This window comes from Cyprinus carpio, chromosome A21, assembly GCF_018340385.1.
Source record: "Cyprinus carpio isolate SPL01 chromosome A21, ASM1834038v1, whole genome shotgun sequence".
Taxonomy (NCBI): Eukaryota; Metazoa; Chordata; class Actinopteri; order Cypriniformes; family Cyprinidae; genus Cyprinus; species Cyprinus carpio.
Window position 1 is genome coordinate 12,539,774 of NC_056592.1, and position 22,563 is coordinate 12,562,336.

General features: G+C 37.5%; 1 protein-coding gene across 1 annotated transcript in view; it reads right to left on the reverse strand.

Annotated features, from left to right (window-relative positions):
- arhgap32b (Rho GTPase activating protein 32b) overlaps positions 1-22,563 on the reverse strand; it is a 90,603-nt gene that overhangs the window by 19,193 nt on the left and 48,847 nt on the right. Inside the window, 6 exon segments of the mRNA XM_042710888.1 lie at positions 1,439-1,520; positions 3,284-3,361; positions 3,487-3,609; positions 3,744-3,836; positions 7,368-7,505; positions 10,419-10,505. Coding sequence (XP_042566822.1) covers positions 1,439-1,520; positions 3,284-3,361; positions 3,487-3,609; positions 3,744-3,836; positions 7,368-7,505; positions 10,419-10,505 — 601 coding nt within the window.

The following is a 22,563-nucleotide window of genomic DNA, read 5'->3' on the forward strand; positions in this document are numbered from 1 at the left end:
CATATCTATATAATATATTTCCAGACTCTCAGTTAGATTGCCGCTGATACAATCAGCTGTGCCATTATTTACTAAATTTACTTGTCATTTTGATTCTTAAGTACCTTTCATATCAGTTACTTTAATACTTTTAAGCAAACTTTCACTTGAGTCAATTTCCATAAAGGTATCTGTACTTTTACTGAAGTATGGCGATTGGATACTTTATACAACACTGCCTGCAATGATATTACTCCCAAAACACAATGTGTTCCCCAGAGCCCGAGCACCCACCCACTGCAAGCCAGCATTCCGATTGGTCCAATGAGTCATGATGATGATGATTCACCCCTCTGCGGATGCCAATAAGCATTGATTTGATACACAAAACGGCTAAAACCAAACAGAAATGGCTGCAGGTGATGGATAAGTCTGGGACGGCTTGACAGGCCAATTAGTCCAAGTTATGATGTAAACTGACCTCTCATAAAGCAGTCCACATGGTCTACAGCCACTCCAAATATGACTAAACGTAATGCTCATGTCAGGATTGTGAAAGCTAGCAACAGTCCATTTGAAATTCTATTAATCAAGTTGTTTCTTTTGACGTTTCAGTGCTCGGCCAGTGTGATATTCTGTAAATAGAGGGAATAACTTGTACAATTCTATACCACAGTGTGTGATGTGCATTAAAGGCACATACACACTTCCAACAAACCATTAAGAGTGAAAAGAGGCAAAGCAAACAACAGCGAAGATTCAACTACGAATGTGCTAAATGAATTGGGTCAAAGGGTTCCTTCATAAGGAGGGAGAAAAAAAAAGAATGTAGACTGGGTGTGAACCACAAATTTCCCATGCAGCGTGTTGGCGATGTGCTATGAAATCTGAAAACCTTACATGTCTCACACCCAATTTGTTGAAATCTGAAGTGACACTTTCTTAAAAAGCAGCTGTGCCCTTCCCAAAGACGGCAGGCTCTAAAACACCAAATAGCAGCTTGTAAGTTTTCTCTTCATGAAGGTTTGAAGATCTGTGATTCATGCAACAGGACCCAGAGGCTCCACTCAGCACCTGTTCCAGTTCACTCAAATACACACACCAAACAGACTCGACCCATGGCTGATTCAACACATCACTTCTTATACACTTTTATCCAATCCACTCTCTCTCTCACTCTCCAACATGATTAATATCTCACCGCAAGACACGAGTAACAAGCTAGCCTTCCAAAACCTGCATCTTTTCATGCCTCAGGAGGAATCTGAATGCGTATGAACAGAAAGTGTGACCTTGCGCTAAGTTTCCTGATGATGTTTGCTGGGTTGCTGCTGTTTATAATGCCCTGCAGTAGAAGTAAACTGTTACAGGATGGTTAATACAGATGTGAGCAGAGGAACTTATGAGCTGCCCCAGCAGGATTTGAGGTATGTGTATGTGTATGTGTGTTTTGTGGTACCTGGTTTTGGCACTGAGTTGGTAACAGACTGCGGGACCTTGTCGTTTATCAGCTCCACACACTCGCTGGGAAAGAAGCCAACCTGTGAAGAGCAGAGAAGTTTTGAAAAGCTCCTTCTCTCTTTGGAGATATACATGGCAAGACTTCATCATATCATTCTACGTTCTGATTTGTAACTCCTCTAGAAGAGCTGAGTTTTTTTTTGGGGGGGGGGGGGGGGGGTTAAAGTGGGGGGGGGGGGTTTAAAATATGTCTCTTAATCTCACCAGGAGTGCATTTATTTGATCAAAAACAGTAAAAACTGCATTAATGTGATATATTATTTCTATTTAAGATAACTTATATTCTGATGCATTAAAATGTTTTATTTATTTCGGTGACAACAAAGCTTCATTTTTTGCAGCTATTACACCAGTTTTCAGAGATCAATCAAATACACTGATTTGGTGCTCACAAATATTTTGTATTATCATCAATGTTGAAAACAGTAGTTTTCCTTAATATTTTTGTTGTAATCGTGATACATTATTTTAGGATTCTTTGATGAATAGAAAGTTCCAAATAATAACACTTATTTTAAATATATATACATCTTACTGACCCCTATTTTTTTTTTTTTTTTACTTGAATTGTACTGAATGTAAACTTAATTTTGGGTAAGTGCTATATTGCCACTGAAAATATTACATTAACTGATCTATTTGCATGACTGCAAATGCTTGGAATTTTCTGTGACACATTTTACATTGTTCTTGCTAATTATGATGATTTGATACCAAGACAATAAGGGATGCCAGGAGAAAGTTTAAGCATTTTTTATATGAATATTTGGCTTTCATATCAAGGAAAAAATCTCTGAAAACAAGGCTTATATATTTCAAGGACACCTGACTTGTAAATCGGTAGATAAAAGGACCTGAAAGAAGATTCAAAGTTCATCAGTCTCTCTTGCAACAACATGAACAAACCAAAAGGACAAACAGAGGCAAATGTACATGCTTGCCATGTTCTACAACCAAAAATTGGATTTTATTATTCTATCACCTACTAACCAACTGCAGGTTTATAAATCCATGACATGAATAAATCCATGTTCATGACAAAAGACGAGGTTTTCTTTAACATATGAGCTTATCAAATTAATACAACAATGACTTTGTGACCAATCACAGACCTTTAAAAAAAGCTCAGTCTCTTCTACACTAGAGCTTGATTACGACTCTGATGTTCCCTGAGACCCTGCTGACACCAGTGTGTGCTGATTCTCGTGGTGACAGCTGGCATTGCTGTCCACTGTTTTCCCATGCAGACAGATGCTGGCTACCTGACCCAGCTATAGCCTGCCAGAGCTCAGTGTCAGACTGCCCCCCGATGGATACGGCACACATCTGCCACCATGAACCAGTCTCCCTACAAAGGCCCTAGCTGTGACTCACTGGAGAAGCCCTGAATACCAACAGGGCCAAACAAAGGCGGCAATGCTGGGCATATGCCTGTGAGGCAATAGGAGACAACCATGCACACTGGTGAAAGAACATACATACACACACAATAAACTAAATGTACCCATACACACAAGGGTAAACAATGGGCCAGTCATCTATTAAACTGGACTGGATTCTATATTTTACACTGACAACTGGTAATATGAGAAATGACAGCCTGTTTTTGATAATTTACTAGGTGGTGACAAAGCATTTGGAAAAGCATTTACCAAATGGATTAAGAAAAGCAGTGTTTTTTTCTATGTCTATTTGAGGATATGAAAAGTGAGTTATTCAAGTATAACAATCAAATATCATTTTAATCAGGAATCAATTTAGGGCTAAATCACAAGGAACAAACCTGGAAACCATGTTTTCCTCTCCACCAGGTGGTGTCCTCTTTTGGTGGCATGTCTATTACGGAAACAATATCCCCCACCTGAGAGAGAGAGAGAGAGAGAGAGAGAGAGAGATCAACAAGACTTCACAAAATAACCAAAATTAGTATGACAATCACACATCTTCAGTACTGCATTAATCTCTCTTTATTTTTATCCCAGTCACCTCAAATGATAGCTCATCAGCTGCCTGGGCAATATAGCGCTTGATCACATGGGCCGCTGCAATAGCTGGAACATTTATGGATGACTCCTCATGCACCAGCAAGTGATTCCCTTTGTTGTCAACCTGAAGAAAGACATAAATGTGACACCCCAGCTAATGGCAACATTTAATATATGTTCAGCGAACATCCCTCATCCTCACTGATTATTCAAATAAATAAATCAGCAATCTCTGCTCAAATGGTATAAAATCAGTACCTCCATCCATGTGAGGGCCGGCCCACAGTTGATCTTATTATCAACAATCGCTGAGAGACGGGAGAGGTAAGCCATCAGCATCTGGGAAACTGCCTGTAGGGAGAAAGAGAGCGAGAGAGGGAGGGTTAAGCTAGTGTGACAACTTCCAAGGGGGTAATTCTATAAATACAGAGTACTTTTACAGCGAGGTTAAAAGCTCACATAAACCCAATTGGTTTAAGTTTGCATACTTTTTCATTAGAAAATAACAGGGTAGGTGTAAGGAATGCAGCTTTCTGTGTAGAAACGGTGTAGAGTTTCAAGAAAAAAAATTGAATTAAAATCTACATTTATTTCAAGTACGCAACTCAGCTGCATTTTAATTTTTATACTCTCAGAAATAATGCTAGTCTTTTCAGTGAAATACACAGTTTTTTGGAGTGTATGATTGGTGACTGTGGCTACTTTAAAGGGCTGCAGTTGCACTCTGAGATATGAAATGATCTGGATTATTCTTCCACATGGCTTGCATAAAAGCTAATATAGCAGAAGGAGGAGAAGGTGGAGCTGTCTTATATTTATACAGCTCAAAAGATCAGTCTAATAAAAGAAAACAACCAAACAACACATCCTAAAACAAAACATAACATTCAAACCAAACCACACAAAAAACAGACAAAAAAAAAAAAAAAAAACAGTAGTTATAATAAAAATTTTCCTAGTGGAAAATGGAGACAGGAGGGTGTCAGCTCATCAGCAAAGAGCTAAATGTTAAAACCTAAAAACTCAAGAAAGTGTGTTTGTGTGTGTGTGTGTGTGTGTGTGTGTGTGTTGTGTGTGTGTGTGTGTGTGCATCTGATTCTCTAGAATACATTTATGCAAAAAAAATTAAAGAGAGCATTTTTTATATCTCTGCCTGCAAAACTAACTGAAGGTAAAGTTTTTCTATAGAACTACAGCGTGTGTGTCTACAGAGAGTTTTCTCTCTGTTTATGGTTCTCTAGAAGACACAAAATTCTCCACATCCGAGTTTCGTCTGCGGCATTTGTTTTAAATGTCATAATGCATCTCTGAGTGTATTAAGCAATAATACAGTAAATCCAGATAAGGAAGGTCAAAACAAAAGAAAACTTTACTTAATCAGGATTTCTATGACTCTCTTTCAGAAAAGCTAAAATGAGCTGAAAACAACATTCAAATAAGTTGATGCACTTTGCTACAGAACGGTAAAAATGTTGATGTTTATTCAAATATTTCTCTGCAGTCACAGCATATTTGGATATGTCACAAATATTGGAGGTTAATTTGTCCAAATATAAACCATAACAATGAAACACAACATTGCTAAAGGTACACTATCATTAAAAAAAAAAAAAAAAAAAAAAAAGATTTAATTTGAAGTTTTAATTTGAGCCGGAACATGTTCCGTCACCTCCGACGTTGGATCCGGAACATTTTTTATGGATCCGGCACCTCCAGTCCTATTTCACTATGGGAAATTAATCGCCTAAATTAAAAAAATTTAATTAATATTTTTGTAGTGTTAAATGTTGTTAGGATAGAGATACGCAGATGGGGTATTATTTCATCCGCAACCACATCACAAAACTCATCATCTGCGCCAACGTTTTTTGAGCAAATTTCAAAGCCGCCCCCGCCCGCCATCCGCTGATTGTTTTCCGGTCTATGGGACGATGCAATGCTTTGCTGATGCGAGCCGCAAAAAAAAGCCCTATGTCTGTTCTAGAAAGGATGCAGCAAAGATATTTAATGCTAATGTATGAGGCATAGGCCTACGCTGAGTTTCATTTACGATGAGATGCGCTATAGTTCACAGTGCAGTGCAAGTGAACGCAGCGCGCTGGCGCTTCCATGTCACGGTTATCATTGTCTGCTATATTTGCTTTTTATTTATAAAAATAAATGCAATTGGTTGATGAAACATTTATTAAAATTAAGATAAAATTTGTACAAAACGAAATTTGTTTTTAAGAAGGGTGACCTACAAAGCAAAATTTAATGAAGTGGTAAATATCATGTCTGACGATTTACAAAACTTCATTAAGTGGTAAAAACCATGTCTCCCGATATATTGCGCATCTTATAATCCCATCTAAAAAATGTCAAATAATTTTGATAAAAAATTTTTGTGTAAAAATATTTTAATGACACGGTTTTGGCGGTTATAGAGTTCTAATGACGGTGTTCAACTATAACCGCCCTTACACCACAAAATACAAACAGTAAAACACATACATATAATTATAATTTTCATTTGAAATAAGAATTATAGTCACCCTCTTCTAATTAAGGGGTCTGATGCCACATAGTGTATTTAGTATATTACATAATATGAAAGACAAGTATTTTGGTAACTGGTGGACAGCCAGTCAACAAGAAAAAATATAGATACTAAAAATTAAAAATTAAAAACCAAAAGACATAATACTTTATTCATGATCCACAGAGCACTAATGGGATCTGATCCAGCTGAACCTATCCCAAGATCCACCCTCCTGTCAATTCCTTTCCCAGACGTATGCTGGCAGACTCACCAAAAAGTAAAACGAAGGCCAAAAAGGGCTGCAAAGGAAGCATAATTAGGTCAAAGAAGACCGAACAGACAGCTGTGAGAACTCTCATGCTCTATATGGCTTCATGTATTTCTAAATCCAAGGCAACTCTGCTTGTGTTGACTACAATAGAAAACAACATGAAGAATGTAGGTAAACAGAAAATTAACAGCGTTCTTAATGATACGGTTGCTTGCTTTAGTTATTTGCTATGTTTTGTTCATGTGCTAATGAGGCTCATTTGTGTGCGACATCACACATTTAATGCATAGGCAAAGCCTCGTAATTAGTCTGTCCTTTGAGGTGTTGGTTCCTATAAATCAGAGCCAGTTAACCTTTTAAGATCATCTCAGGGCTTGTAATACCGAGTTCTCCTTAAAAGATTCTCCTTATGAAGATCTCTAAAATGCCTTTCTACAAATAAAACTGCACAATCCAACAGATGAAATATGACCTTGAAACTGTTTTCTTGTATTGGGAAGCTCAAAACACCTGATTACACACAAAACCATTGTGGAAGCTTCCACTTCGCAGCTCAGAGAGACTTCCATTACTGCAAAACATAATGGGCGGCATTATCAGTCACTCAAATTTCAAAGCAGATCATTTTAGCTGTGAAAATATGCCACAGTTCAAGTATACTACTCTGTGAAACAAATGCTATATATGCCCAACACAGCAGGAAGAAGAGGTTTTTTTGAACACTACAAGGATATCCATCTGACGGTCTCTCATATAGGACGTCACTAGATGCTTTTAACCATTCTCACTGAGCACTCACTCATCACAGATGACTAAAGCTGCTCTGAGAAGGGCATCTTGAAGGCCAATATTTTTTTTTTTTTGACTGTGTGTTGTTGTCTTTTGTGTACTGTAAGCTTATGTCACTAAAACAAATTCCTTGTATGCGCAAGCATACTTGGCAATAAAGCTCTTTCTGATTCTGATTGAAGGATAAGCACTGTGTATACTGGGTATGAAAGGTCTGACCATTCTACGTTTACAGGCAAGAGCCTAAAATGTCTCACTGGCTGCAGGTAAGTGCTAAAAGAGAAGCCTTTGGGGGTCTTACCTCTGCTCTCTCCCTCAGGCTGTCAAAACGGGGCAGCTCAGGAAGCTGTGAAAAGCGGCGGTCATAGATACAGAGATGGAGATGCTTATCCAGTACACTGAAATCTTCATAGCTCCGCCTCACGATCCAGCTTCGTCCCTGCGGGGCAGTAAAAGAGGGTCGTAACTTAAAAAGGTAAACAAGCAAGTGTTAGAGAGTGTTGATGTTTGGTCTGCAGGGTAAATATGAGGGCTTGGTTCTTAGATAAACCTCATCTGGCCAGTGCAGCAACATGATGACCACACACAACGGCCACTTCACAGCAGCCACATTACAGCTGTGTGTGTGTGTTTAATCCTGGACAAAGCAGCATTCAAGCACCGAGAAGAGGGACAAGTGACCACACACTTTTTCTTCTTTTTTTTACAGTTGTGCTAGATTTGCATTTCCTGAAGGAAATACTAATACTTTTAGATACAGAAAAGAATCCAGTTTTCGGGAAAAATAATACATGGAACCACGTAACCCAGATTTTTGATAAATGCAAATTCCAATCCATTATGCATTTAGTGGGAGATTTCAAAACTGTATTATAAAACTTCCAGAAAATTATGAAGAAAAAACATTGCATCAGAAGAAAGATATGTTAAGTGTTCAGAAAACAACACTGGCTGAGCTTAAGCAGGCGAGCTCTGGGTTTTATCAGCTTATATGAAATAAATTATAAAGGAACTTTACATTAAAAGGAAGCAGTTACATCATAACAGTTTGAGGTCAGTAAGATTGTTTTTTTGTTTGTTTTTTGAAAGAAATTAATACTTTTATTTAGCAAGGATGACTTAAACTGATAAAAAGTGACATTAAAGTAATTCATAATGTTACAAAAGATTTCCATTACAAAGAAATGTCGTTCTTTTATACTTTCTATTCATTAAAGAATCCTTAAAAATGCATCACAGTTTCCACAAAAATATTAACTAATTTAATAAATTATAAATTAATATTAACAAACCATTTCCAAACATTGATGATAATCAGAAATGTTTCCTGACCACCAAATGAGCATATTAGAATGATTTCTGAAGGATCATGTGACACTGAAGACTGGAATAATGGCCGCTGAAAACTCACCATCACAGGAATAAATTACATTTTAAAATGCATTACAATAAAAACATTTTAAATTGTAATATTTCACAAAAGTACTGCTTTTTACTGTATTTTCGATCAAATAAATGCAGCCTTGTTAAGCATAACAGACTTCTTTCGAAAACATTTAAAAATTATACCAACCTCAAACTTTATATGATATACACTACCATTTAAAAGAACATCGACTCAATCTGTACAAGAATGTCTCTGAAAAGGGCTAAATCTACATAATTTCATCAGTCATCCTGACAGTCCTGTGCAGCTTGACTAGGGCACATTGTGCAGTGCTGCAGACCCACTGTTGACCACAATCGACCAATCAGATCTCTTAATTAAACAGCATATGTATGTTATGTTACAAAAAAGGTATTATATTTTACATACAGCAGAGACTGACATGATACTCATGCAGGGTCAAAAAATAACTGCTTGCATTTCAAATAAATTTTTAAAACACTTTTACATCTAATAAACATACAGTTTAGTAAAAATTCACCTGCCACTGGTGTGAAGATTGGGCACAAAAAATCATTTTGGACCAGTGATAAGACTATAATGAACTGCATTCTTGCTAAATTTAAATTGTATGGACCTAGTATCTGTTCTAATGAGCCTCAAATCCATATGGATGTAATGATGCACCCCGAGCCGGTTGAAAATCAGTAAAAATATGTAATGTCAACCAGCTGTTCAAATGACAATGGAGACAGGTAAAGGTAAAATATATGAAAAATACGTTTTTATTTTATTAATTTTTTATTTAATTTAGCATGAAGACATGTTACACTGCACCCCATAAACACAATCAAGCCAATAAAAAATCAATCCAACAAAACAAATAAATATAAAATCTGTAATGTGAAATCAATAAATTGTGAGAAAATCGTATTGTGAAATCAGTATTGTGAATCAGTTTATGACACCACCCCTTTTAAAAACCTATAAATTTTTTCTCTCTTCTGGAATATCTGCATTTTTCCCTTCATTTCATCAGTCTCCAAGCCACAGAGCCCATATTCACAGTAAATGGAAAACCTCAATGTCTTTGATTTGACCTAAAAACATCAAAAATAATCATATACAAGCAAAAAAATACCTAAAAAAAAAAACACAGTTTACCAGCACTCAAGGAAAACAAACACAGTTGTTCAGCCTTCCTGCTTCCTATGCATGCAGTAGTGCATTTGTTAGGAAAAACTGCAATGAGAGTGGAACTAAAGTGCTTTTCCTGTGCGTCTGATCCCTGTCCATTCAGATGGCTCTCAGCCAAATCTAAACCCTCAATCATTAACATTTTTTTTTTCTGCTTTATAAACACAAGAGCAGTGCTGTGGATTTGGACATCTTCTCACACACCAGGATGGAATGAGGTTTCCACACACAAACCAAGACTTCAGATATTTTTCCACTGACTTTTCAACCAGAGCTGCCATTGCTCAAATCAAGTGCACAAGCAGCCATCTGCATGAATTCTGCACTAAATTTAAAGGGACGGTTCACTTAATGAAAGCAATCAATTTTCATTTTTTGCTTTAAGAAGCTTTTTTGCCTATTTTTCTTGCTTTTGTAAAACAAGGACAGCTAAAATTTTGTAGCAACCAACTAAATCCAAAACGTAGGAGGTCTACATCACAAATTTATAAGCAACATCTCATAGTAGGGCTTAATTTACAGCTCCACAAGGGCGTCTCAAGCAGATGATTTCATCTCTCCCTCTACTGTGAGAACCACACTCTTGCATTTGCAGATTGTTACTAGATATTGCTAGACTTGTTTTTACAGTTTTAAACTTGGCAATCCGAAAAGCAATGCTAATGGGCGAGACACTGAAATAAAAAACCTGCGAGATGCAATGAAACACACAAAAATCACTAATGTGTGTGTGCACAGACAAAAATTATACAAGATATTCTGTCTTACCTGACAGTAGATCTGAACCAAATACACAGGCTCTTTTGACTCCAGGCCATTCCGTGTCAATTCAGTCTGTTCATCTGCAAGGGTTAACTGTATAGAAAGAGAAGATGAAAGAAGGGATGAACAGAAAGAACAGTGCACTTTCTCGTTTTAGTGACATCTGCAGGCTGCTGATGCTGAAAAAACATAAGACATCTATCACATCCTGCTGCTATTATGAGAAGCTTTGGTGCTACCAGTGAATAAATGACTAGCAGTGAAGCGTCTCTTTGTATTCAGGTGCAGAAGATGATTCCTCGGGTTAGAAGAGGTGTTAAATGATTTGTCACCATATGGAGCATATTGCCTGCATATTATAAATAATAAATACAGAAGCACAGAAACAGAATCCAATGACAGACGGAACACAGACTGAGCCATGCATGAAAAGCAGTCACTGATATTCTGATTACATTTCTTCAGTCCAACTCCAACCAAAGCTTTCAGAAGATAATCATTTCTAAGAATTCATATTAATTAAGACATCACATGGAATATTTATAAATATTTAATATTGCAGTATATAGCATTATATATACAAACAATAACAACTCTTATTAATATTATCATCATCAACATCAATAATGTACTATGACTAATTTTTATCATTCATATAAAACATACTCCTACCAGACCCAGCATATATTAACTAGGATATTACCCATTACATCCTCTCAGGCTGTTCACACTGTTCTGTGTGTGTGCTTGTTCATACTTTCATACACTGTTATGTGTTGTGTTAGTGACAAATTTCTGTTGTGACTCATTTGAGTTTGTTCATACTGTGAGATGGGTGATGACCTCAGTGAGAGACAAACAAACATTGAAAAAAAAAAAAAAAAACTTTGTCTTGCCAAAAACAAATGGTGACTACATCTCTATCAAGTGCAGCTAGTCACACTCCCACATAACACAAACATTATCATGCAGAAAGCCTCTATACTATACTAACATCAAAAACTGTATCTAAAAAGTAACAGAACAGTTAATATTTCTGCTTTTTTTTCTCCCAATAAGAGCTTTGACAGCAGGTACTTGGACTCGAGTCGGTAGGAAAAGCACTGAGCTGTAAATCTTGATAGAGCGTATAAACGGTTGTATCCAGGTGGATCCATTGATAAATAATTTAATTACTTACACAATTTCCCTCAAGATCAGTATATTTTTTTCTCCATCTCCATCCATCAAGTTAAAAAACTTGTGTGAATGAGGTTTACACAGGCAGCAATAAATGAGTCCTATTATGCTCTTTTAAACCAGTTAGTGCTTGTTTACAACTGATATTAAAAGAGTCCTATAATTGATATTAACATCTATTTCAGGTGATCTAATCACAAGTTGTCAGGCAAGGCAGCGTCAGTGAAAAGGTAGAGATATTAAACCCTTGGTTTGGTGGAATGATTGCATGTTAGCTTCTATGCTGTTGCCCAGGATGCATTAGCATTTACACTAAAAATGTGGTTACATGCATTTCTTAAATTACAAAATGTTTTGCACTCATCTGACCACTGTATACTTGTAGTATATTACCACCATAGTTTTTATTGGTTAAATGCAACACTATACAGTCATTTGGACCAGAACAATTTGTCTATGAACAGTCTCCATTTTGTACCTGAATGATCCAATCCATGTAAATAGTACTAAATGTTCCTTTAAATAAGAAAAAAAAATCATGTGAAGCCTGAAATCTGCAGTAAAATCTCACTTACACAACTGTGTGGCAAGTGTTAATTACACTTGAGTTCAGAAAGCAGGTTGTATTCCTGTCACGATGAGTGAAATCTCAGTGTCACTGCACTCTTAAGAGTGAGAGGATTATGCCCTTAAATAAGGCAGGGTTACAGAGAGCTGTGAAGTATTAAATATCCGTCTCAGTGAGTGTGCAAGTGAAACTTTAGACGTCTTAACAATACCACATGAAGGCCCAAAAGAGCCAAATTCAAAGACTGTCGCTCTGATGCAAGGTCAATAAAAATGAAAAGTGAAATCTAACACTTCCACTCTGACGCGAGCAAAGAAACAGAACTCTCACCAGCGAGGTCTATTTGAGAAGAGTGGGAAGAGGTTAGAGAGAAGCACAACCAGGTGTATGTGAATTTTGGAAGCTGTGGGCTTCAGTAAGGTCCGGTGAGCCAGTGCAGCTTGTCGGAAAACCCTGGGTAACATGAGAAATAATGACCCAGTTAAAAGCAACTCTTCAACAGCTTGCCAGTGCTGAGAGAAAGAGAGGTATCCCCGCCAGCAGTGCCAGGAAAATAAACTCAGATGGGCTTCCAGACCTAAACAGTTAGGGAAACATACAATAGCATTAAACACAAAGTCCCATAAAAATCAAACACAAACACATGCATACAAAATCAATTAAAGCACACAACGTTCAACTCCATTGTCTTGTGGAGCCCTTATGGAAAGCATCTAGGCTTTATGGGGATTCTTCAGCTAATCATTTACAAGCACCGACAGACATGAAAGATATTAAAGCACTCTGGGTGCTCAGGAGGCACGGAGCACCTCGCAAGAGCTGTTACAGAAATCCATTTAGCGGTTTAAATCTTCATAGTGCATGGTTACGCAGCACTGATCTGAACAACAAAGCATGAAGTCAACGGCCCTAGTGAGACTTGAAGACATTAGGTGTCTCCTAACAGCATGTCTGCAGCCTTTAAGTGTAAACAAAGAGAGATTAAAGTGATGGTATGATCAAGAGCAAAAGAAAAGGGTGGGAAATTAAAATAGGCAGTCAGCAAGAGGGGCAAAGACGACTTACAGAGGTACAACATCCCGTCTGATTAACGCAGCATCTTTTGTTCACCCCGAGATTCTGGCTGCACACTGGAAGCTCAATTCAGAAGCCGCACTCCTAAACATTCAAGGATTCCCGCCTTCAACGTCCATCAGTCAAGCATGTGTGAGAGAAACACCCGTTGTTTTGTCCGGCACAAATCCACTCAGCAGAACACAGATGTCAGTTGAGTTTCCCACCCCCTCCGGTGCGCAGTCCTGGCTGAGTTGTTGTGAAGCACGAGGACTGAGGTTCCTCCTTTGGTGCACTCCTGCAAAGTCTTGCACTGAGTGGAGCACTGGCTGGATGGCTTTTTGCTAAATTACAGTTTCCCAGGACTTCATTGTAGTTCGGTTTTTAAAAGTTTTGATGAGATGTTTCGGTCCTTCTCACTCCATGTTATTTGCAATTCCTCAACATCCGAGCACACTCACTGCATGCTTAGTTTGCTGGCCAAAAGTGGTTTGGAAAACACATAGAAGAAAAAAAGGATGATGAAAAAAGCAGTTCTCCCTTTGCATCTGTTGTGGTGTGCTTTCACTACAGTCTCTTGTTTTCTCCAGACTCTATTGGTCTCCCCCGGTTCCCAACCCCCAGCGCCTCCCCCCTTCACTAGCTTTCAATGGTACAGTCCCTGGGACAAAGCACAGGGCCGGTGAGCCAAAAGAAGCAGTGGGGAGAGCTGTGAAGAGGGGGTTGCCCTTGCAGGAACACAGAGCGGTTCTCCAGCGTGTGCCCTTCACTCTCCATTCAAGATCCTCTGGGACCAGCGCAGACCAGAGCGATAGGAACAGAAGTGACAGAGAAAAATGTTAGTGGAGCAGTGAGAAGCTCTGGAGAATTCTTAATAAACGACAAAGGGTGCTCACGGCAGCAGGGCTGCATTGTCTAATAATCACACTATTGTAATGGCACAAAAGACAAAGAGCGGAAACAAAGAGCCTCCATATGTCTCGTATTTTGGCAGGGGGTGTTTTCTGTTCAGAGCCATTTATAATGACCTAATTATCATGTTCATTGATGAAGACAATAAGGACAGGTCAGGATGGTCAACTAGTTCAACAACTGACTATTCAGTTAGTGAGGCTGATCAGTTTAATACAGCTTTTTTAAAGGGATAGTTCATCCAAAAAAGAAAATTTACTCACACTCATGTCATTCTAAAGACTTTCTTCTGCGCAACACAAAAATTATAATATTTAATGTTTCAAGTGCTTTTGTTCATAAAATGAAAGCAGATGGGGTCCAAAACATTGGCACTAACTGACTTTCATTGCATGAACAAAAAAAATGACGGCAGGTTTAGACATGAGTGGTAGTTAATAACTTTGATTATCGGGTGAACTATCCCTTTAATATTTTAATGGCTGTTAAAGAGAATGAATTTAAAGATGCAACTTCTATATTTCTAAATACGCTCCATTTTAATTCCATAGATTTTACCACAATTTGCCAAAATTTACCACATCAACAATACATTAAACAATTACTGTCGGACTGCTGCGAGCAATGAAAAGTGAAAGTAGTGACATTGAAAGTGAAAGTCATGACATTTGCCAAGTATGGTAACCCATACTCGGAATTGGTGCTCTGCATTTAACCCATCCAAGTGCACACACACAGCAGTGAGAAGTGAACACACCGTGAACACACACCCGGAGCAGTGGGCAGCTATATCCAGCGCCCGGGGAGCAACTGGATATAGCAAGAGGGTGGAAGAGAGTGCTGTTCATTCACTCCCCCCACCTACAACTCCTGCCAGCACCGAGACTCGAACCTACTACCTACGATTAACAATTCCAATTATCTAACCAAACGCAAAAATCACACCCACAAAGCCCATCTTATTAATATCGTAATTTTGAAAAAACTAAAGTTATAGCAATTTAGCCTATATGCTGAATATCTGTCAGCTGACTGATTGTAAGGTTGCACTTCACGTCCATATCCATAACAAACGTGCCTACTCTGTTTCTGTTGGACATGCCTTATTATACAGCGTTTACTTACCACCAACTACTCAACTGGTACTTCAGACAAACGATTCATTGTGTCTAAATGTTCATTTATAATCAAGCTAGAGTGGGCCAATTGTTATATGATTACAATGTATACAGGCTGAACAAAGCCAACTTACATTGAACTAAAGTGTTCACAACATTTTAAAAAGAGCTTTAGTCTGACTGAAATTAAATAGTTTATGCAAATGTATTTACTGATTATTCGATTTTGAAGGTTTAAACTGACTTCTAGTTCAAGGTCTAATAGTGACAGACAGGGCATTGCTGCTCACCCATCTCTCTGCCCAATAGTATCTCATGGGTACTGAAGAAAAGACATGGCCTAAGGCAGTGGCTGTGACAGAAGTACAAAAACACACACATAAATACATAGATAAAACATTTTTAGCTGTAAATCAGTCCAGGGGACAGAGAAAAGCAATGGGTCACTCCAAATGACATCACTTGTGCCATCACAGCACATCTGAGGGTGATTAAAAAGATTTTCCAGGAGGAGCGTTGTGAAATGCGGCAGCCAACCACAAAGAACACAAGAGGAATCCAAAAGTCCTGCTATTCGACCTGCAGAAATGAGAAATCCTTCCCTGGAGTCCTACTTGCTCAGAAACACATGGCTGCCTCAAGTTGTTTGGTGAGTTTGGGAAGGGAGGCTGGCTGGTATCAATTGTGTTTGGATGATTTCATGGAGGTGGAAGAGGTCACGCAGACCAAAACAAATACGAGACCTCAGGGACTTTAAAATGCCTTGGCTTAAATCTATGACACATGACGTGCCATTTGCTAGGATAACAAAGTGTGTTCCAGCAAGATTACAAACACGTATGATGTCAGTCAACAAACAGTTACACAACAATGACCTTTAAAAGGAACAGAACTGTGATCCCACTGAATAAAAAAACACCAAGTCATATGATTATTCAGTTACTCACTAATGTGTCTGGATTAGCTGCAATTAGAGCATTCTTAAGGGTGGACACATTCCAGCAGAAGATTTAACACCCTCAAGCATCCAGTTCCATAACAAATCCAGAGTGAGTATGGAAAATACACATTCCTGAAACCGAGAGGAATGCACTGTGGATGGAACAGGATTAGCCCATTAAGGAGGCATCAGTTTGATGTATTCGATAGTATTTATTTTAACATCAACATCTATCTATCAACAGCATATAAAAGTTAAGAATTATTCTTATAATCAACATTACAATTATTATTAATCTAATATTATATCCAGACTTCTGTTATTTCATGGTAAAAGATCTCTGAAAGGGCCACAAAAACAGGTTCTGCATCTTTGAATTTCAGCAAAGCTCAAAAGAACCTTGTACAATACAACATTTTCAGGATTACAAAGATACAGCTCTCAATTCATCCCCTTTAAAGTGTCATCAACCAACATCAAAGCACCATTTTTGTAAAAAATTTGCCACCCTCAATACATTTCAAGAGAATTCGTATTAGACCTCAAAAAGAATTAGTTTTGTGTAATAAAAGCTTTTAGTAATTTCGCCAATGTATTTGCTGAATCTGAATATATCAGTTATTCTACTGAAGGGCTTGTGTTAGGCATTCACTTGATGTTAAGAAACACTTCTGATTCACAAATAGATTCTGTGGTCAAAGGGGTAACATGAACTATGGAGCAGGACACTGCATCATCCACTGGATACATTAAAATAAGACTCTCTCTCTGAACAGCTATACAAATTATAAAATTATAATCCAATAGTGACCTAGTTCATCCAGATTTGCCAGAACAGAGGCTGGGCATCATGCCAGCTTTGCCAGGGCAAATACTTTACATGATTCCACAAATCACACACTGAGAGGACACTCAAGGAAAAGGGAGGTGACTGAGGTGAACGTGTCTTTGAGACTGGTCAAGAAACTGTACCATATTCTGTAGCCAGATAAGAACACTTCACATTATAAAGTAATGATACAAACAAAACATTACCGTGTTGGAAAAAATCTCTTAGCTGCAGATGTGGAGTGTGGAGGTAAGAGCTGGTCTGTAAAAAGTGGTCTTCCCACACGCTCTCCAATCCGGGTTGGGGTGTTATGAGTGGTATTTTTAACGGGCTACAGAATGTTTGTGTTTCTGAGTGCATGTGCTCACAGGGCAATTGTGGAGTGTGCCATTGTTTCATTGCAGAGGAGGGACCCAGATACAGCAGTGCCTCAGAGGATGACATAACAGAGTAAGGCAGATTTGACAGGATTTAAAGTGGACAGGAAATTGAAGTGGATAACATTCAAGCACATGGAAGAGGGTAACAAACTAGAACTATAAATCTCCTTATAAAAATTACTACAAACATGAAATCTAATAGAAAATCCAGTCAAACCTCATTCATGTGCATGCTGCACACTAATCTAAAGGATCTAGTCAGATGTTGGATGACCTGTCATGGTAAAGCTGAATTTTCAGCTGTCATTACTCCAGTCTTCAGTGTCACATGACTCTTCCGAAATTATTCTATTATGCCGATTTGTCTTTAAGAATCAGATCTTATAATTGTTTTTGCTGCTTAATAATTTCAGTGGAGAAAAAAAAATCTTTCTGACAGCAAACCTTTGAATTAGAATTTAGGTTTTGACAGTTTGAGCATTGGAGCTTTAATTAATGTGCTGTGCTTTTGCTGTTAAGCATTTCCAACAATAAAACCTTCAGTGACTTTAAATTCATCCCATTTAAGGTATTCAATGGGGTTCCGTGTACTCTTATTTGTGTTTCGCACAAGTTACATCAACTTTTAAAACATACAAGGGAAGCATCAAATAAAAGCAATTTTCAAAAGAACACCTGGAATTAAAAAACGTAATGTCTACTAAAAAGCATCAAAATCTTTCTGGACCAGTCCTGCATCATTAATGATTTAGGCTAGTTCATCAGCTCAGCCCTCAGACATAAAAAGGTGCCTGCACACCGAAAATGCATTGTACTGCACAGATCTATAACAAAGCCAACTCAACAGCTAGTAAACATCTCAAAGAGATCTTACAGCATGGTTTCTGTAAATGAGAAGCCTAACATGTATTGCATTTGTATGCAGCCTGCATGGCCAGTGTTTCTGCAAATAAAAAAACATTATTCTTAACCAAACATGTATTGTGTTTGTATGCAGTATGCAGTAGGATGGACTCAGGATCGGCATCGGCTCCGATACTGCCATTTTCTGTGGGATCAGGTATCCTTCAGACGAGACTGATCCAAATCCGATATAGTGCGTATACTGTGTGTTATTGTTAAGCCCCACAAAAGGCACAAAATCATTATAAAGCACCATAAAGTGTTCTGAAACCATTCCATAGTTTAATGTGAAGTATAGATGAACATTTAAGTCCAGTTCACGTAAACTATTCTCCCTGCTGCGTCTGTCTGTCATCCTCCATTCAGGATTCAAACTGCGTGTCGCATTCGGTTACTACAGTCAAAACGATGAAACTCTCTTCAAGAAAACACAATAACTGAGATTTAAAACTGTTAAAAGAAAAGGCTCAATAAAATATTGCACATATATAATACACTACCCACCAATAAATATCCCCTCCCTTATTAAGAGCACCACTCACTGCTACTACCCCCTGTTGTTTCAAGCGCATCATTCTGAGCACGGGATGTGCATAAGTGCTTTGTGCCGCTCTGTATTGGAGCCATACCCTTTCGTATAATATTTTTGTACAACGAAAGATTATCAATAGTCGTTTTCGTTCTGTTCTCTCTATCAAATGTTGTTGCCTTTATTATTGTGCTCTGCATTTAAAAGAAATGTCTTTTAAATTTATAGTATACATTTAATATCGATATATATTTAGGCTACTTGTTTTTCATTCATATATTTTACAACAATACAAAGAGCAATGTGTAACATTTTACCAGATTTAGTCCTACACTTATTAACTTTTATTTATTCCCCACTAAATAATGCTATTTCATATATATAATAGTATTTTTTTGTCATAGATTATGATTATATATATATTTTCTGTCATTTGTTATTTTTCATTAAAATTAAGTTGTCTCTATTTAGCAGATTGTGTTTAACATGCACAAGAGTGATGATCAGGTCAACCCACAGAAGTGTAGAAATTCTACATTGATTAAAAAAAAAAAAAAAAAAACTGAGCTGGGATCGGATCGGATTTGGCCCATACTCAGAATTTTTGGTATTGGTTCGGAAAAAATTGTATCGTTGCATCTCTAGTATGCAGCCTGCATGGCCAGTGATTCTGCAGAGAGGAAGAGATTGCATGCAGCTATTTACAAGCTGCTTAAGCAATGCTGAAATGCAAGTAAAGAAACTGCAGGGAGTGAATGGGGTTAGTTTGATGCTCTACAGAGAAGTTCTTCAGTAAATGGAACTCTTCTGAGAGTGCGGTCATTTGTAAGAGTGGTTTGATTCCTGAAACACCATTGTTTATTCGTAGAGGGCATGGGGCAGGGCTAGAGGGAGATTGGCAGGGCAGTCAAGTTCCCCTCCTCCAAGGTCTATTTCACAGGCCATTTCCTCCTGATATCTCTACCACACAATACCAGCTGAGACATTTTGTCATTAATAAGAATACTTGGGTCATCTGACACACATGATTTATGTGGCCACGCATGCACACACCGATAGATATATATGCACACTGTGGTCTGAGATGCTCTGATAGAGAGGGGGGCAGACCACATGGGACGTCATGTGTCGGCTGTGTGCAACTCGGGGGTTTATGCATCCAAAATGCTGACTTGGTGACTGTTCTGCAAAAAAGGCAAATATATGAATAAAAAGCACAGCTTGCATTAAAAGTAGTATTTTTCAATGCAAGATCTTATAGCCAAGAGCTTGCCAAACATTAAATGTCACAAGCTGCTTTCAGCTTCACAGGGTCTTTATGCAGTATTTACTGCTCCCTAGACACTAAAAAAGGGATATCTGTTCACTTCACTTCAAACTGTTTAACTTGCTCCGTAAGTTCACTTCACTTATGATAACTATTGTTCTTTTGAGCTTTCCATTCAACAAAGAACCCTGGAAAAAAATGCATTACTGTTTCAACAAAAATATTAAGCCGCACAACTGTTATCAATATATCTAATAATAAATATTACTTATTCACCAAATTAACATATTTAGAATGATTTCTGAAGGAGCATGTGACATTGAAGACTGGAGTGATGTTGAAAATTCAGCTTTGCCAATACACAAATAAATGATGTTCAAATATATTAATATAAAGTAGGGCTGTCAAATGATTAATCACGATTAATCACATCCAAAATAAAAGTTTTGTTTACATAATATATGTGTGTATACTGTGTATATTTATTATGTATATATAAATACACACACATGAAAGTATATATTTAAGAAGAATATGTTATGTTTATATATTAAATATATTTATATATAATATAAAATATAATAATATAAATATATAAATGTATATACATGTAAATATTTTCTAAATATATAATTTATGTGTGTGAATTTATATATACATAATAAATATACACAGTATACACACATATATTATGTAAACAAAACTTTTATTTTGGATGTGATTAATTGTGATTAATCATTTGACAGCCCTAATATAAAGTGGTTATTTTAAATAGTAACATTTCACTATATTACTGTTTTTACTGTATTTTTTATCAAATAAATGTAGCCTTGGTTAATATAAGGGTCTTCAAAAACACAGTAGTGTATGCATTGTAGTCTTTAATTTGATACACTTAAAACTTTGAAAATAACTGATTTGGGTAACTTATAGTACTGTACAGAGATAGTGTGCAATGAATGACTGATTGGAAAATTTCCATTTGCATCTCATGTGTAGTGATATATTGATGTACAGATGTTCCCTGTGTTTTCAACATATACTGTATGCTCCTAGAGCTTTGGTTTCTCACTTAAAATGGCAGAACAGCCTTTGGATTTCATTTCACAGGGCACTATTGAAAAATCTGTTAACACTCACAATGTGGCAACCAATCAATTTACTATTAAACAGGATAGGCTAAGATGTGCCAACATGCATAAATGCCTGTTCAAAGAAGTAAAACACAAGAGAGTATTTTGTGATAGAGTGCCTGCAAATATCAGACACGGAAGGAATTGGAAAGACAGCCATGCATTAAACAACGAAGAACTGAACTGATGGAGTGTTCATGTGTGGAAATGAACTCCTGGAACAGATTAGTTTTATGCTGGAATACAAAATTTAGATACTCAGTCATCTAGGAGGCAGAATTAAACAAAATATTTCCTCTGCCTCATAAATCTGAATAGCAATGTTAACAAAGCAGACGCTATTTCCTATAACTTGCCCATCAAGCACCAGATGGTGCTGATCAACACATCAATATTGCCCTAAAAATAAACAGCTAACTGGTCCAAAGCAGGAAGAGAATCCAAGCTTTAATGATCTGTGGTGGGAATGGGAATCAAGCAGAGACAGTGTGAGAAAGAGAAATGAATAAAGGGGTCAAGGAAGGGAAGGAGAAAGTGGCTTTATTTTAGTATTCTGTTCATTCAAGAGCTCTTAGTTTCAAACACAACTACCACCCACTCTTTATTAAACTAGCTGATTTGATAAAGTGTGTCATGCTCTGGACTTGCTGTTATGCTATAACAAGAACGTGACTCCACTTCAGATTTACATCGAGGGCACAAGCAAGCGTTCATGTAAATGTGATAGCTGAACAGTGACAGCAGCCATACTGGCCTGTCTGACCTGTGGGTTAGAGGCTGCATCTCTGCTCCACACTGCCTAATAGCTCAGGAATAAATGTGTCGTGCACCAGCTGAGGGGTAAGAGCATTAGACTTTCTCCACAGGCAATATAAATGATATATAAAAATAAATAAAGAGATGTGAAGATAGATTGCTAGAGAAAAACAGAGGGTAAATAATAATAGTCAGGCTGTGGAAGGTAATTCATACAGCCTGAGACAGAGCTGCAAATAGTATAGGACTGTGAAGCACACAAGACTGATCTATCATATCTCGGTGAAAAAATTTAAGAGGATGAGAATGAAAAAAAAAAAGTGTTTGTCTACTGAAAAATCCAGCTTCTAGTGGTAGCTGGTTTGACATATGGTCTACCTAGTCAAAACTGGTCTTTATCAGGTCCTAGCAGGTTTTGGTGGCTGATCAGCTGGGTTACCAGCCAAGGTGGATTTCTTAGACCACCCTGGTCAACTTGTTTAAGAGCTGGGAGACCTGGACTTGGCTGAGCTAGTTAACTAATTACCAATACTTCCAGAATAGGAAAAATTAACACCTAACTATCAACACAAAACAATAAAATC